Below are 17,863 nucleotides of genomic sequence, written 5' to 3' on the forward strand. Positions count from 1 at the left end.
AACACTTCCCCTCCCCTTACCTCCGCTCCCCTCCTCACTTCTCTCCTTCTGCCCTCCTTCCTCCTCCCATTTCGACCCCCTTTTGATGCAGCTACGCCTTCTGGCCTCGCTCGCGCGCACACACATACGCACGCGCGTACGCAGGCACGCTACACAAATCATCCCCGCTGACGTTTGGCTGTTCACATCCACATGAGGTGGAGGCGAGGCTCTGTTTTAAGGTCCTCTTCGTTTGTTTGTTTCAGTTGCACTTGTTTTGGGATGGTGTGTTTTCTAGACGTGTTCAAAATTTATTTTGAATAATTTTTCTACTATTAGGACGGTCTGAGCTATGTAACAGTTCATGAAACATAGCCCACTGTAGGCCAACATTCGACACCACTAATAACCAGGCAACAAAATACATTTGATTTATATTAGATTTATATATTATTATATTTATATTAGAATTTAGATGTTAATTTTTTGTGTGTTTTTATTGTGTTAAATACATTTCTACAGTTTTTTTTTTAAATCAACCAAAGCATTTACTATTTACTATTGATGGGAGAAGAAGCTTATCAATGAAAATGTTTCCAGTAGCATTTATGAAATAAGATAAGATAAGATAAGATAAGATAAGATAAGATAAGATTGTTACATCAGCAAGAATAAAAAGGAGAGGTAGATAAAGGAACAGGTAGAACAAATAGATAATAAAAACAGACAAAATAAAATCAACTAGGGGCTATGTACATTATATCCCAAAGAGTATAAAAAATATTGCCTTGTGAAGAATGGTTCAGTTTCAGTGGATTTTGAATTGCACGTGAGAAAAATATGAATAATAAAACACAAGCTGTAGACTATTGCACAGTAAAAATATATAGCACTGTAAAAATAAATAATATTGTATAAGATAAGTGGCACAGAAGTACTGCATATTAGTGTATGATGACATAAACAATGGAGTGGTGCAACTGGGGAGGGAGTTACAGGTTTGTGACAGGGCTCAGGAAGCTGAAGTTCAACTGAAGTTGGTCAGTTTCCAAAAATGTTTTTTCCAACTTGTACTTTGTTTAATAATTTACCAATACTGTTAACTATCATCCCACTCACAGAGTCATTGTTCACACAGTCTCATCAACTTAGTCCATCCATCCATTATCTATACTGCCTATCCCTTTCGGGGTTGCGGGGAGCTGGAGCCTATCCCAGCTACAATGAACCGGTTGCCAGCCGATTGCAGGGCCACATGCAAGGACAAACAAACATTCACACTCACACCTACGGACAATTTAGAGTCATCAATTAACCTAATGTTAATGGTCTGTGGGAGGAAGCCGGAGTACCCGGAGAGAACCCACGCATGCACGGGAAGAACATGCAAACTTCACACAGAAAGGCCCCGCCTGACCTGGGGATCGAACCGGCAACCTTCTTGCTGTGAGGCACGCGCACTACCTGCTTGCCGTGCAGCCATGAACTTAGTCATTCTATTAATTACCATTATTGCAGCTTAAGTATTTGCTAAATTTTGCAGAACCCACAACTGCCTGTGCAAATGCCTCAGAGATTTCAATCTATCTCCAAAAGGTACAATTTAATCCAAACATTTAATCCTTTATCTGTGAATGGCAGAGAGAGGAAAGAGGAAACCATACTATACTGTTTAAATGCACAGTGTTGTAACACTGATTGCACAGCATTTACAACTGCCAATTTGTACAGTAATAAGGATCTGCTTTACACTGAAATATGGTCATTCAAATGCTACAATAATGGTTTTGTAAACGGAGATTCCAATGGGCTTCCACAATGCCAAGTTTAGATGTCATCTGACCTGCAAGTCAACAAATGAATAGCTTACTCTGTGGGTTCTCAGGACCTACAATAATAATGCATTTCCAATAAATTTCGAACAATAAAGCTCTGATGTTTTCTAATGGTAATAATATAAAATTTCATCAAAGTATATAGTAGATGGTCAGCATGAATAGATCTTGAATGAAGGAAGGCCCTGAGCTGTAATTCTGAAGGGGAGATATAAAAGAAAAGAGAGAGAGGCAGGGAAGAGGCTCAATATGTAGCCTAAAATGTTAGGAGGCCTATTCAACAAGTTTCACTCTTTGCTATATGATTTCTTCTATTTGATTAGCTAATTTCAGTAACAGAAACATCTTCCAATGCATACTTTTGCCCATCTGACTCTTGGCTTCACATCAGGATCTGCCTGCTGTGTTTGGCACTGTTGAAACAATGGGTTTGCATGGTTTAGGCTTACATTTTACCTGTTTTCAGAACGTGATCTATCATTGGCCATCAATGTTTTTTTTTTTTTTTTCTCAAATAATACATTTTTCATATTGAAAGTTGTTTCAACGATATGCTTAGTTGTTTTCAACTTACCATGCACCTCCATTTCTTCTTGATTCGGGACCCCGGGCCTGTCTGGCATAGCGCCTCAATTTCCCAGACTACATCGCTTCTTGTACATCCGCCATATTGCCTTCGCCTAAACGCGCTGGCTGGATCCGTTCGTACCCGCAACTGAAAATGTAAGTACAGAAACAATAATTTTTCATGCTGGCTCAGAATAATTTCATTTTAATTGTCTGTATTTGTCTATTATGACGGTCCACATCCGAGCTTGCGACGCTTTAAATATTCGAAATAAGGTTCCCAAAGCATTTAGCTTACCTCTAGAGACTGGTGCGTCGGCTCTTTCTCTGTTGTTGTTTTTCCCTCTGTCACAGCTACAAATTACATTCACGACTCCCTCACTGTATTTCAGATATTAGCTTTTTGTGTCGGTAGCTGTAATATGTGAATTCAAACGAATGAACTGCCGGTTCTTCATTGTCTTCTGCCGGCTACAGACGTGCTATATCGTGTATTTTTTGCCTCTAATGTTAGCGTTACGAAGAATAGCTAGCTTCGGTGGTAGCAAGTTAGCATTAGCCGAACCCCACAGATTTGAAATCTGTGTGCGGTGTCTGTCCATTAAATACAATTGATTAGTAAGCCTCAATGAGATGGATTGAATCAAATGTCAAATGTATATTGTATAGCAACGCTTTGTCGTGCGCTAGCTAGCAAAACAAAAGTTATACAAAAGCCAACAGCTGTAGAGAACATGTATCTAATTTAAGTCAGTAATTATGACCCATTGGGCTTTGTTAATTGACACGAATAGATGATTGCGATACAGAGAATGTATAAGATGTAGTTAAGACACCCCCAAGTAACGTGTCTCCGTTGCTGAGATTTTGTTTTTCTCGACATTTTTGAAGCTTCTGAGAAAAGATCAATTTGCCTGCAACCACACAGTGTGTTTGATATGGACCACCCCCACTTTCACCTCGTCTGTCACATGTATGGCAGCATGGCCACACAGTTTGAGTCTCAGTCTGAGCGTAGATTCGACATGTTAACAATGAGGTTTCTGGGCTTGTCTTTTATAAAGGCTATTAGGAAGGAATGTAGTACAAGTAGCCTGTCAGGCCCAGTACCCACTGTGGGTTACTCCTGGTTGACTCGAAGATATTTTGGTCATGAATTCAATCATGCACAGCCCAAAGGTCTCAGGTGGCATTGACAGGATGCAAACACAATTCTTTGACAATTGAACTGAATTGAGATATTTGGATGATTCAAGACACATGCGATTTCTAATTATTCAAACTCTGTTATTTGGAAAATGAACTTCACGCAGCTCTGTTCTTTTTTTTTTTTTGTCAATTTGGACCCAAAATCCATATTTATTCCAGGGTAGTGACAAATATCTTGGGATTTTACTTCTAGATTGATAATGCTGCAACATTGTTAAGAAACTCATGAATTCATGTCTTTAATATCCCCAGTTTCTCAGATGTTGGTGTCTCTTGGCATTTATTTAAATTAATTTAATTAATTCATTTAAAAATCTCAGATATTCCAGACCTAAAAGTGATAGACACACTAATTTAAATACACACATGTATCATGTGATCCAGTGCAGTAGTCATGCATTTAATATGAATGTCTTAACATTTTTGAGTAGCCTGCTGGGAAATGTTCGCGGTAGCAAGAACATCTCCTCTGGTGATGTAACTGTTCTTTTTCTTTTCCCATGATTAATAAACAAAAATTAATTGCAATAATGTAATTCGGTATTTTTTTGTAAGGCTTACATCTAGGAAAATAAAAATGTATGATAAAGTAGTCTTACTGAACAAGAAGAACATGAAATATGTGTAGAAACATGCTGAAGAACAGCAGTGTAACATGAAGGTGTTCTCATCGTCTTTAGAGTCCTCTTAGTCGCTGTGTGTAGTGTCCATCTCTGAAATAAGTTCTTCAAGCAGCTTAGTGTAAACTTCTCTTTCCCATCCATACGTGCTCCTACTCTAGGTAGAAATTAAGCGATTTCTGTTTTTATCAAATATAAATTACCACTGTTTCGTTAAGATTTACTAGTCCTTAAATGTGTGATTAAGATGCAGTTTGTCACCGATAAGGTTAGCTTTAAAAGTGAATTTTAAATATACTGTAAGTACCATTGTTAATCAAATTTGAATGAGAAGTTAAAAAAAAAAACCCAAAAACTTTGTGATTTTTCTATTGATTTGAAAAGTTTGTCAAATTGCATTTATTTCACAGCATGCTAATTTAAGTATGTGTCCAGTAATTTAATTTTTATTAATGCACAAAATGTAAAAAATGATTTTTTGATAACTGTGAGAATACTATGTGGTCCCAGGTGTGTTTTATAGCAGCTACAGCTTTCTGTCCTAATATCACCAGCTGTAGAAATGGATTGAATTGTCCCTCCAGGTTGAACTCTTTCTTGTCTTTTTCATTGCAGACATGCTTGGTACAATGTTATGGAATGGAAGCTGCTGTGTTGTTCAAGTTTAATTTCATAAGCTTCTTTCTCTATGAAATGCACAAGACAAAGCAAATGAGAGGAATATTATTGAAATGTGACAACTGAAGTAACATTTAGAAAAATTTAAGTCTCATTTATTAAAACAAGGCAACTCTACACAATGGTTTTTACATCATACCAGTGCTCGCGCCTTTCAAATATTCATTTAATTAAATTATTGAGGTGCAGCTAAACTCAGAAGGCAGATGGGGTTATCCATTTATTGAAGGGTTGGTGGTTCCATCCCTCCTTAGCGGTTGAGCTTTCCTCATGGGATTTTTGGCCCTCCTTGTACTCAACTGGGTGCTTCTGCTTGAAGTGGTGAAATAAGTTTGTTGTATTGCTCTTTTTGTTGTTACAGTATTCTTGCACTTTGTATATGTTACTGCAGTTTGTTGTGCCACCGATCTTTTGTAACCAAACCACCACTTCCTCCTGACCATAAGTCAGAATATTGCCATTAACATGATTTTTTAAAATCATATTACAGACAGATATTATCCTGAATGGTATCATATGGCATACCCATTGCAGAGAAGCGCTAAAAGTGCAGCACATTTATTTGCAGCCAAGTATTCTCACTAGTAATCATCACCAGGTCATCATGACATCCCAGATTTCCAAGAAAATCTAATTTTGTTTTTGTATTTCAGTGTTGCAGTGATGACTCAGACAGTTCAGACCAACGGGGTTCAACCCCTCAGCAAGACCTGGGAGCTGAGTCTGTATGAGCTACAGAGAACACCACAGGTAACATTTCATATTCACCATATCACTTCATTTATGAAAGTCTCTTATCAATATCACTTTGCTTATGTGTGTTTTTTAAACAGATTTTTATCAATCACAGAACAGGTTGATATTTGCATCTGGCAGATACGTGCATATCTAAAGCACATAATCAGTTCATATCATTACACAGCTATGAGCTACAGTTAGCTCCCCCGTGCTCCTGAAAATAGAAAACCAAGATGTGCAATATCCAAAATGATGACTATTCCGTTGCTGTGGTTATGAGATTTTTAGGACATTGAAAGATGACTCAGACCTATGAGCTGTATCTTAATCAGTCATGTACCACTCCTCAGATAGATGTATCTCCATGTGTACTAAAAGTCATCACGATCTGTTTCGTACTTGCACAGGAGGCTATAACAGATGGACTGGAGATAGCAGTGTCGCCCAGGTCCTTGCACAGCGAACTCATGTGTCCTATCTGTCTGGACATGTTGAAGAACACAATGACAACCAAAGAATGTCTGCACCGCTTCTGCGCTGATTGTATCATCACAGCTTTGAGATCTGGGTGAGTTTTACCAGGGAGTCGGAAGCAGAAGAGCCCCTTCTTCCCATGCAGTGCTATTCAGGTTTCTGATATGAGCTGTAAGGTGATGGTGATATATGTATGTCTTAAAGCAATACGTGCCTGCCCAAATGTACATTGAAAGCACTGTTGAACCCTTCAATTGTTCATCAAAGTTAAAGCAATTTCATTGTAAATGGAGGGAGATTCAATCCACGGTCCCGTTTTTGTGTAAATTGTTAGCTGTATGGAAAACAAGTGACTTTTACACAGACGAGGACTGTGGATTTTGTCTGTCATAACTTGCATTTAAATTTATTTAGAAAGGAATCTCTACACGGCCCTTATTGACAGCAGGAACAATTAACTAACAGTTTCAGTGTAGTGCTTATGGGCATTTAAGTATTGGAATAAAATGTGAACCCATTCTTTGAATGATATATTCAGGTCTACAAAATATCACTCTTAATATTATATATATTCTGGCCTGCTCAGCTTTCCACATAGTGGCTCTGGACAAGCTATTGCCATTGACCATAATCTCTAAAAGGTTGCTGAGTAAATGCCAAAGAAGACGTTTGTGTAGATCAGTTATGCATTGTCTTGCAAATTTGTTAAAATTCAGGGTTTGACATTAACCACGGCCCGATGGCCCATGGCCACAGACATTTACCCTGTGGCCAACAAATACCCATGCAGGTGGCTGCCTGTGGTCACAAAATTTTATTTGGTCTCTTGAGAATGAGACTGCGTGTCTCAATAAGATTCAGCAATCTACAAAAATGGTGAATAGTGCTGTTCACCAGCTAGCTACTGATGTCAGGGCTACTCACTAAGTCTACTTAAACTGCTCATGTGATACTTACAGAGGAAACAAACACAAAAGGCAGACTGAAAAAACAAACAAAAAAGAAATTCGCATTTTGATAAAAAAAAAAAAAGGCTATAGTTGGACGTATGTATCATGGCTTTTTTTTTTTTTCTTTTACTGCTTTTTATACATTTATTTTTGCTGACATCACTGCTCAGGCACAATGCTGGTAGGGAGGGAGAGTGCAAGAGAGAGAGTGTGTATGAGGGTCATGGTATTGAACCTGGTATTAAAGGGGCACTTTCTAACATTTTGGGTGTAATTTGTGATCCCACTGCAGCATCTCCTCTGCTCTCTGTGTCAGGGCTGAGCTCTGTCACATATGCTCATTACTGTTCAATGTCTTTTTATTTATTGGTGTGTCATGGTTAAAGGCTGTGTGAAGTTCTTTGAATCTTTTTTGTATCGTCTTTGCCAAATTTTTACATCTGGGCCACCAAAAATGAACTTTGGCCACCAAATATAGGGGCTTGGAGGGCCATATGGCCAGTGCTTAAAAACATTAGTCCTGTTCCTGTAACTTAAGGTCCACATCTGATAGTTAAAACTAAAACAAATAAATGAGAAAAACATGACATGTGCTTTCGGCTCGACATCACTGCCTGCCCTCACGAATCCAGATTTAATCCTGTTAATGTTCAGGGTCATATTACCTCACCACATGCTTTGGAGCTTTTACTGGCACAGGGTTGTCTCAATTTTTGGTTTCAAAATCCAATCAGTTTTGTGTTTCTGCATCTGAGGAAAAATTAACTTCTGTGGCAAAACAGATGTATCTCTGATACAGATGTACCTGACATGTAGCGATTGGTGTGGGGTGATATTCAAACATAACTGGTCATTGAAGTTATGCATTTGAGTTTCATGGTTTTTATTTCTGTGAATTCTTAAATATGTCAAAATCTAAAAATCAGTAGCCTTGTAAATTACCACCAAAAAGCCCACTCCATGGTGCTCTGTGGCCCACCAGTGCCGGTAGAGCAGCCGCTCTCAACCAGCGGGCTGTGGCCTGGTTACACATGAAGCCTGAAGCACCAGTGAATATTCTGCTTTGATTCTTATTTAGTTTTTCTGAAGTAAGAGGTAACCGAAGAAGCAGACAGAAGACAGAGATTCTGCATGTGACATGTGTTGCGTTAATAACAGGATTCCACAATGTTGTATTGGCACTATCATTTTTTGTTGATGATAATGAAAACCTGTCCTCCCTGTATTCACAGTAATAAAGAGTGTCCTACCTGTCGTAAGAAACTGGTGTCCAAGAGGTCGCTGCGTCCAGACCCTAATTTTGATGCCCTGATTAGTAAGTAACCACACAGGGGTGCAGGGAGGTTTAATTACTACACAAAAAGTCTGGATTACCTGGAAGTGATCACAAAATCCTGTGTAAGATTTCCTAGAATTTTGTTTCATGTTAATTTATTCCATTTCAGGCAAGATTTATCCCAGCCGTGACGAGTATGAAGCACACCAGGAGAGAGTGTTGGCCCGTATTAGCAAACACAACAACCAGCAAGCCCTGTCCCACAGCATAGAGGAGGGGCTGAAGATACAGGCTATGACCAGGTAAACACCGCAACCTCAGCACACACAAATAATGCAAATACACTTAAAGCATTTTGTGCTCTAATAAGTTTCATTTGCATTTGTGTTTGTCAGACTGCAGCGTGGTAAGAGACACACAGTGGAGAATGGCAGTGGAGCGGAGGACAATGGAGACTCCTCCCATTGTAGCAACGCTTCTGTCCACAGCAACCAGGTATGTTATGATGTTTAAAGCATTATCAAACATGTATGCATGTTGTCTTCCAATCACTAACCTTGATATTAAAATCCACTAGTCAACTCATTTTTATGTTAAAATACATGCAACAAGCAAAGGAAGTGCCAAGTCTTAGGGACACTGCTGGGAATCAAGTATAATGATGTGACGAGTGAAAATATTTAGTCATACTGGGTGTAATGTTTGATTGTGGAGCCCAGTTGGTGTTTGGTTGAGCTAGATCCGTGTAATGAAATTTGAGCAATTGTAGAGAAGCACCTTGCTTTGAAGATGTGAAGCATGTTAATCAGTGGCACAATTACAAAACCACATGATGTGAAGACATCTATAGTTGAATGAGCACACTTCTCTTCCAGGTGTGTTTTGTCAATATACAAATTCTGTGTATTTGACCATTTTCCCCCAGGAGGCAGGTCCAAGCATTAAGCGCACCAAGACAAGTGATGACAGTGGGTTGGACATGGATAACGCTGCTGAGAACGGGGGCGGGGACTCTGTGATCGATGGTGGTGCCAGCGAAATAGAACTGGTGTTCAGGCCACATCCCACCCTGATGGAGAAGGATGATGGTCACAACAGGTAGTGTCACCCACATGCAGCTCAAATTCAGCCTCATACTGGTCTTACCAATTAGAAAGAGGAGAGGACTAAACTGCTTTTTGTTGTTGTGGGGAAACCAAGGGACAGAGAATCTGTCCACTGTCTTGTAGCTATTGGTATCGTTCAGATTTCTTTTTCCAGTACCAATAAAGAATCGATACTTATGAAAATATACTAGTGCTTTAATGTTTTCTACATTTGTAAACAGGAAACATAAAGAGCATTTTCATAGCAGTGGCTAAGCAGTTGAACATACATACCCTAACTAGATATTAACTTGTTTACATAATAAATCAACCCAACTACAATACTCCCACCTGTGCACAACAGGTAAACAGTTCTAATATTATGGGTAAAATACAACCAAACTTGAAAACTGGTGTTTTGGTCATGTTTAATGATGGCCTTACTTAGAGTGATAAGCAAAACAGAGTAGCTGCATTTTAAAGCCAACGTGGGAATATTTGTTTGATAAGGGTGCACAGAAAGTAGTCATTCTACTGCTGCTGTGTGTTAGAAGTAGGGCTGGGCGGTATATCGGTTCACACTGAATACCGGTGTATATTTTTCTTATGATATGAATTTTTAATATACCGCCACACCAGTGTATGTGATTACACAACGTCTGGAACGCTGCGCTGCGTGACAGTTTCAGATGGGGCCGTTTTCAATGTTGCGCTTCTCCACAGGCATGGTGTGGGGCGTGGTGAGGGTAAACTGTAGTGCTCTGGTGTTATGTTATGGTGAAGATGGATGGGACAGACATTGAATGTTCCGAAATCGAAGTTGCAGAACTAGTAGAACATGATGACACAGAAGAACTTGTGCTAAAAAGAGGAGCCGTGTCTGTTGCTTTTTTTTTGTCAGGCTAAAGTCGTCGCCGGATCGGCAACATGAGCAATTTGCTCCAGTTCAGACGGTCAGTGCTCATGCTAGGAAGCACCAATCGTAACATGTAGCGTATCAGAATGACGGGGAGAATCTCAGCCTTTACCAAGCCTTTACCAAGCATTGCCACCCAAATGAAAAATAATTTATACAGAAATAAATTACATGCGCATGTAACAAAAAGACGGAAATAGCCACTCGAAAATCTCCAATCTAGCGCGTCTGCTGATTTCGCCACTTCATGCAAACCACACAAGCCTGGTATCATATGAAAGCAGAGAGTTTGCTGATCACGAAGATGTCTGCCTCCTCACTGTGCGATGGAAACTCAGCGAGCCAGCAGCCAAAGAGAACCAGAAAAAAAACTTCACTAAATCATGCAGTATGCCTTTGCTGTTTTGTGGTCAAAAGTTATATTCCAGCTCGAAAAAACGCTGCTAATGTCTTCTCCTATGACTCTGTGTTAGTTTGAGATTAATCATGGAGGTCATGGTTGTTTACATAAAGAGGAGGGGGTTTCTAGAGTGGGGGGAGCGCTCTTCATGCAATAACCTATCTCTGGGCTTACTTCCTTCTGGATCGTCATTGGCATTACTATGGTGAATTTGGGTGCTGCCCCTCGAATCTCTTTACTCTGACTGGTCAATCGAGGTGTCGATCATCAAAATTGACCAGTTGGTCGCTGAGCTATCCAACTGCGCAGTGAGTTTCACCGCTGTCTCTCGTTTTCTCATGAATGAGCAGAGCGCTAACAGAGGACACTGCCGACCAACCCGACGTGTTATTTTACTGTTTTATTTGCATTTCGTCCTTTTATGAGAGATAAGAGCAAGCATAAAAAAAAGGATGAAAAGTGTTTTCAACAGAGGAGTTTCTCTGTGTGCTTGGACGAGATAATGGTACTCTGCCCAGATGAGCGCCTGGACATACCTGTGTTAAAACATCTGTCTTCCAGATGAAAGAAAAAAAAATATTGTCATATACTGTGAAACCGTTCTAATTCTGAAAAATACCGTGATATACATTTTTGGTCATACCGCCCAGCACTAGTTAGAAGGGCATATTGTTGTGTTTGAACATTTGTGAGACAAGAAGGAACCATTCCTGCAACATAATCTCAAAACAAGGTGTCTCCAAACATTAGCCAGTGATGTTGCATTCACTTAGCTCCCTCTGAATTTTCAAACAGTACATGTAGGACTAATGAAATCAGTGTTGAGCACCCAAACACATCCATGCACTCATCACCTGTGCCCACCTGCTCATTAATGCACATGCATTCATGCACCCGCAGTGTGGAGTTCGTCCCTCGCTACATTAAGACGTCCGGTAACGCTACGGTGGATCACCTGTCGAAGTACCTGGCTGTCAGACTGGCTCTGGAGGAGCTGAGAAGAAATGCAGAGGCCAGTCCTGTTAATGTGGAGGCAGCTTCAGAGAAACAGTACACCATCTACATACCTACTGCTGGAAACCAGTTCACTGTGAGTACACACACACACACACACACACACACACACACACACACACACACACACACACACACACACACACACACACACACACACACACACACACACACACACACACACACACACACACACACACACAGAGTGATCAGTACACCAAAAACAGCATTGCACTCAAGGCTACACTTACCTTATGTGATTAGTGACATAATGCAAATACACTTACACTGGAGAGGTGCAGGTATAAGTCATGAAATAAATGGTGGCTGAATTCCATGCAGCTACCTCAGTTTCAGCTGCTGGCTCACTGTCATGACTGACTGGGATGCTTGAATAGAACAGAGCCATCTTTAATGTTTTAGTAATAGCTGTGCTTTTCCTTCTACGCACTTTTGAAAGACAAAAAATAAACATAACTACAATAAAACCACATTTGTACCATTTAATTTGTTCTTTAACTTGCAGTTTGTCAACACTAAGTCCACTTTTGTGAGTTAGTCAGCTACATGCACAGACCAGTGTTTCCCCTCACCCCTCCACTGCCTAACATGTCACAGGTGCAAAGTTACTATACAATAATGTAATAATAAAAATCTGTTTTATTTGTATAGCACCTGTCATATAAGAATTGCAACTTGAAGTGCTTTACAACAAAGAAATCACATGCACCAAGTGCTTCACATAAAAAAGACAAAATTAACATAAAAACAGGGATAGAAAACGAGTGTAAAGTAAGATAGAGAATAAAACTAGATAGAGAGAATGAGATAAACCTATGTGATAATAACAGCAAATATATATATAGTGAACATGTGCAGAAGTTTCAGGCCAGTGTCAGGAAGTCATAGTTAGAGATGAACATGAAGAGATAAGCTTTTAGCTTGCTTTTGAAAATATTCTGCGAGCTGCTTCCCTCATATCTGTAGGTAGTGTGTTCTAGAGCTTTGGGGTGCAATGGATAAAGGTTGCATCCCCAATTTTCTTTCAACTGCTGCTGGAAACCTTGTGAACAAGGTAGTTAGCAATGTAGCTTGGTCCTCATCCATTAAGGGCTTTAAATCAGTTCTAAAAGGTCAGTCAGTGCAGAGCAGCTAAAACTAATGTGCGTTTTGAATGAGCTGAAGTGTCTGTTTCTTGCAGGAGGCTGGTGCGTTACAGTAATCGAGTCGGCTTGAAATAACAGTATGAATGAGTTTTCAGCATGTTTTTGATTTATAAATGGTCATACTTTAGCAATGTTATCCTGTAAGAAAGAAGAACTCTGCTTGTACAGGTGAATGCTAAGGCAAAGACTTCAGGCCAACAGGAGCGAAGAGGTCCATTATAGACCGTCATCAGGCTCAGGGTGGGAAACCCTCACAGATGTTTCAACTCTTCAACTCTCTCCACAGGTTCTGAACGGCTCCTTCTCCCTGGAGCTGGTCAGCGAAAAGTACTGGAAGGTGAACAAACCCATGGAGCTCTACTTTGCTCCTACTAAAGAACACAAGTAGTCGCACATAAAAACACATACACACACATACTTATACACACTCACACATACATAAACACGCACACACACACACACACACACACACACACACACACACACACACACACACACACACACACACACACACACACCAGTAGGAAGTAAACACATGGACTTGGCCACAGCTGCGCACACACAGAGAAGAGGAGAGGAATGTGTGTGTCTGAAGGAGATGAGAGGGGTTGGTAAAACCCTCAAAGGACTCTTGTAAAAAGAAAAACCCTTGTTTTATATTCTCTGTCTCTTTCTCTGTGTCTCTTTCTATCTTTCCCTCCGTAGAAGGTAGCAGATCAGTACAGCAGCCAGCAGGTGAGGCAGACAGAATTCTCTCAGACTCTCAAAGCCAGGGTCCTTGCACAGTCTCAACTAGCAATGAGCTACTTTCCAAGTAAACACTTTGAGTTATATGATATTTGTCTTCAGCAAAGGCCCCTTTATGCTTTGTGAGTTTGGTCTTTACATGACAGAAGTTACAGCTGAGAGACACATGGGGAAATCTTTGGCTGCGTCTCCCAAATCATGGTTCCAGGTCTCAGTAGCCGTAGGTGTTTCCATCAACGCTTTCTTCTGTGCAGTTTGAAGTATGGCATGGGGAAAAGTTGATGGAAACGGCAAAATACTCTTGCTTTTTTGGGAGATGGGAACACATTTTCTGAATAAGTTCTGACATAACAAACATGAACTCACATGACTGATCAGCTTTTTCTGCTCCAAGACAAGAAGAAGATCCCCTCCTGACGACCTCTCAGTCCTCCTCTCGTGGATGGCCAAGGCCACTGGCTTTGTTTCTTCTTCTCTGAGGTTTACTGCCACTTGATAAGAGCTGGTTTTGTTTCTGGTTCACAAAACTACTTACACTGTTTGTTACAGTCATGCACAACCTGTACCACCAAATTGTGATTAAGTTAAAATGTCTCATCGTGAGTTTCACCAATCCGGTCTCAGCGAATCGATGTTTAGAGCCAACTTTAATTTCTGGATGTGGAAGTGACCGACTGAGTCTGAGCAGCTTAAACGTATTTGTTTCATATGTCTGAGTGCATGAACCCTAAAATGTTTTTGGAATATCCCGTACTTACAACGAGCTACTGGACGCCTGGAAGGGAATTCAAACCACGTGGATGCAGACAGGTGCTTTTCACAGTAAAATGAGTACTTCTGGAGTCAGTGGTGACTGAATTTCAGTCAGATTGCAGCCAAGATTTTATTTGCCCCATGTGGCTCAATGACCTGCTGTTATCTCATGGTGTAAAGAGGCTTTGGAGAAAGCACCTGTTTGTTTGTTTGTTTGTTTGTTTGTTTGTTTGTTTGTTTGTGTGTGTGTGTGTGTGTGTGTGTGTGTGTGTGTGTGTGTGTGTGTGTGTGTGTGTGTGTGTGTGTGTGTGTGTGTGTGTGTGTGTGTGTGTGTGTGTGTGTGTGTGTGTGTGGAACCTGATGTCTGACCAGCAGCAGGCAGTGTCAGCATGTCCAGTGGCATCTCTTTAGTGATAGGAAGCGACAAAGATCAAGGCAGGCGAATCGTTTTTGTTAGTTTTTTTCTGATAATGTTACAAGTGTTCTTTTCCCCACATGTGTCTGTAGTCTTTTAAATAAAAGTAGACGATGTTGAAGGTTTGAATGGCTGAAATCTGTCAAACTGACTCACCATAACAGACAAGAAGGGTGAGCACCAAACGAGTGGAGCCCTGGTCTCTGCTCATGCTTCCATTGTGAACTCATGATAATGATGCAGCTGCACCATCTTACTTTAGTGTGGATGACATGGGTGGGGTTTTACCGCAGAGTGTCAGGCTGCGAGCGGAGCCCTGCTTTGTGAGAATACCGTGGCTGCTGTTTTGATCTGTTGCCTGTAGGATCAAACTGTCCTCTGATATCTGTGGCTGCTCTCTATGGCTTGTCCTTTTATAAATGTCTTTTGTAACATGGAGAGGAAGGCGTGCGTGTGATTGGAGGTGGGTGGGCGGGGTGGGAGGGTATTTTTGCAGCAGCATAGACAGTCACACCGTTTAAGTATTCAGCATCTCTACAAACCTCCCTTTGCAGTTTAATCACCACTGACTCACCAGTGGAAAGTGATTGTCACTGGAACATTTCCTCGCCATCACTTCTCAGATGTACAGAATGGACACGGACACGCCACCCAAACTGTCTTCATCTCTGCTCTGACATTACGGGACAGAGCACATGAGGGTACATTTGTCTTTATTGTGTTTGTGTGTGAGGACAGACACATGGTGTGTGACACATCAGATCAATGTTTTAATACAAGCTGTTTCAGTCTCCATGTAGCTAACGGAGGGGTCTGACAGTTCCACGAGGACAGAAAGCCCACACCATTTGTGACAGTGTGAGTGTGAGAGCAAGAGTGAGCCAATGTGAGGCCGAACATGTTTGGACCATACATGTCCTGTTATTTTACCGCCTTGTGCTCCTCCACATCTGCTCTGCTACACTGTCATGCCCACATGAACCCGACTGGACAAATCACAGCCAAACAGTCCTGCATTTTAAACAGTTTTATTTGGGCTTTCTGTGTGTGGGCAACACTGTGTGTGTTAGGAGAACACAAGGCTTTTTCTAACCATAGCAGAGAAATGTAACGTTTGCATGTGTGAAGCTCCTTACGGTCATGAGCAGTATTGCAAAGAGGACACAAGATAATGTCAGTCGTGATCTGTAGGCACCGCCATGGCTGCCGAGAACGATCACTAGGGGACAAATACACTAATTATGAGTGAGCGGAGGAATTGAAGAGTGTGTTGGTGCATCAGTGTTTGAAATGAGGCCTCGGGAGCCCATAGCAGTGAAGAATGCCTCAGTACAACCTGTCAGGGCCCCTGGTCACAGCAAGGCCTGGTTTTCACCGCTGTTACAAAACTTGGATGTTTTTAGGTTCGAAGCAACATTTCTGGTTTCATAAAAAAATGGAAACCTCTTCCCTTCTCTGCATTTCCATGACACATATTCAGCAGTGCAGTTCTCATGTAAGTCATTCATTTGATCCGAGAGTCGAGGCACCTGCAGCATTTCAGGGCACTGTCAGCTGACTGTGACAGAGGTGAACAAAAGGCTTTCAGAGCCACAGTGTTCAGTCAGGCGAGCTGATAATGGGAGCACAGTGTTATCACATCCCTGGATAAATATTTCACTACATGAAAAAAAGGATGCAGCCTATTTTATGATTTCGCTGGATTCAGTTCAGACTGCCACTACCCGTCACCTGTGCACTGCTGCTCATGATCCAAATGATGGAGGCTTCAGCAGCTGAAGTTTGCTCCGTCTCTATTAAAACAGCAGAAGTGGATCTTGAATGCTGGTTATTTTGTCAAAATACTATTTGGTCCAGAATGAACATTTGAATCCAGTTCTTGTTCTCCCTGTTAATGTGCCAACTCAGTGAAACCTCTTGATCCATTTACTGTAGCTGGCTCGTTAGCCCATGAGGCACATCACACATTCAAGGGTTGGATTGAATGTTTAGCTTCAGGAAAGAGAAAGCAACACGTTTCACAAACTAAACTGCCCTGATCGGAGTGAGTCAGAGGTGTAAGTCACAACTCATTCAGTCCCTGTGTGTCTGATAAGCTGTCTGTGTGTGTGGAACCTGTATACTGCATCTTTCTCTTTGGACAATAAACCTGAATCTGTGTGTTCAACATGGAAATCCGAGTGCAGTTCCTCCTGTCCTCACTGTCTGGACTCGCAGTCACAAACAACAAGTTTACAGCAGCTGGAGTCGGGTGGTAGGCTGACTGTCACTATCTCCTTTACTGACAGCACACAAACGCACGTTTTGAAGTTATTCCATGCACAGAGCTGTGTGCCACAGAGCAACCTTTGATAATGCCTTCAGGCAGTTTTAGAAATGGGTCAGCTCACAGATCTACATGTGCAGGACTATGCTATGGTTCAGGATTCAAGTGTTCTGGATGACTGGAGTTATAGTTACGTGTGCGTCCAGAATGTACACGTCTGCCAGATCATGACACATATCAGCACAGGGAGAAAAATATCCTGATCCATACTTCTGTATTGTCATGTGTTAGTATGAGTTTATCAGACTAATGATGAAAAAGACACGTACAGGTCAGACTGTTTGTGTCCACCACACACGCACACAAACATGAGAGGACGAAGGACAATCCACTGCAGCACTGAGCCCTGAGCATCGTAGACGGAGACACTCACTCACACACAAGGTGTGTGTTTGTTTTGAGTGAGCCCTGATGAAAAGGCTTCAGGTGTAAAGGGAAGATTTGTCATTGAAGTGGACTTAAAAGATCATGGCAGCGCTGCTGTCTTTGTCAATGTCCAGCTGATTTTTTCTGCTGCCGTGACAAAGCAGGTATAAAAATGAATTATTGATGTGTGTACCTCATTTTAAAGTGATCTTCAATCAAAGTGATGATGGAACAGAAGTGCATGAAGCTGTCTGCAGCTGCTGTTATTCCTCCCACAGACATGCAGCACAGTACTGACCTGGAGACCTTCGTAGAGAGGGCAGGTCACTCTGAATGTCAGAGTCCTTTA

At 41.2% G+C, this 17,863-nt stretch overlaps 1 protein-coding gene across 1 annotated transcript; it reads left to right on the top strand.

Annotated features, from left to right (window-relative positions):
- Positions 1-2,480: 2,480 nt before the first annotated feature.
- Positions 2,481-13,383, top strand: rnf2 (ring finger protein 2). Its single transcript, XM_070975159.1, has 9 exons — positions 2,481-2,537; positions 5,542-5,638; positions 6,034-6,194; positions 8,283-8,365; positions 8,496-8,628; positions 8,722-8,821; positions 9,252-9,424; positions 11,628-11,817; positions 13,194-13,383. The coding sequence occupies exons 2-9, from the start codon at positions 5,552-5,554 to the stop codon at positions 13,293-13,295; spliced, it is 1,029 nt and encodes a 342-aa protein (XP_070831260.1). The 5' UTR covers positions 2,481-2,537; positions 5,542-5,551; the 3' UTR covers positions 13,296-13,383.
- Positions 13,384-17,863: the final 4,480 nt, after the last annotated feature.

This window comes from Chaetodon trifascialis, chromosome 11, assembly GCF_039877785.1.
Source record: "Chaetodon trifascialis isolate fChaTrf1 chromosome 11, fChaTrf1.hap1, whole genome shotgun sequence".
NCBI classification, from domain to species: Eukaryota; Metazoa; Chordata; class Actinopteri; order Chaetodontiformes; family Chaetodontidae; genus Chaetodon; species Chaetodon trifascialis.

What these genes read in the sequence shown, in the direction of transcription:
- rnf2 (XM_070975159.1), top strand. Translation starts at nt 5,552, where the DNA reads ATGACTCAGACAGTTCAGACCAACGGGGTTCAACCCCTCAGCAAGACC. An exon ending in AGCTACAGAGAACACCACAG is followed by an intron (nt 5,639 to 6,033) that starts GTAACATTTCAT and finishes GTACTTGCACAG; the next exon opens with GAGGCTATAACAGATGGACT. An exon ending in CTGCTGGAAACCAGTTCACT is followed by an intron (nt 11,818 to 13,193) that starts GTGAGTACACAC and finishes CTCTCTCCACAG; the next exon opens with GTTCTGAACGGCTCCTTCTC.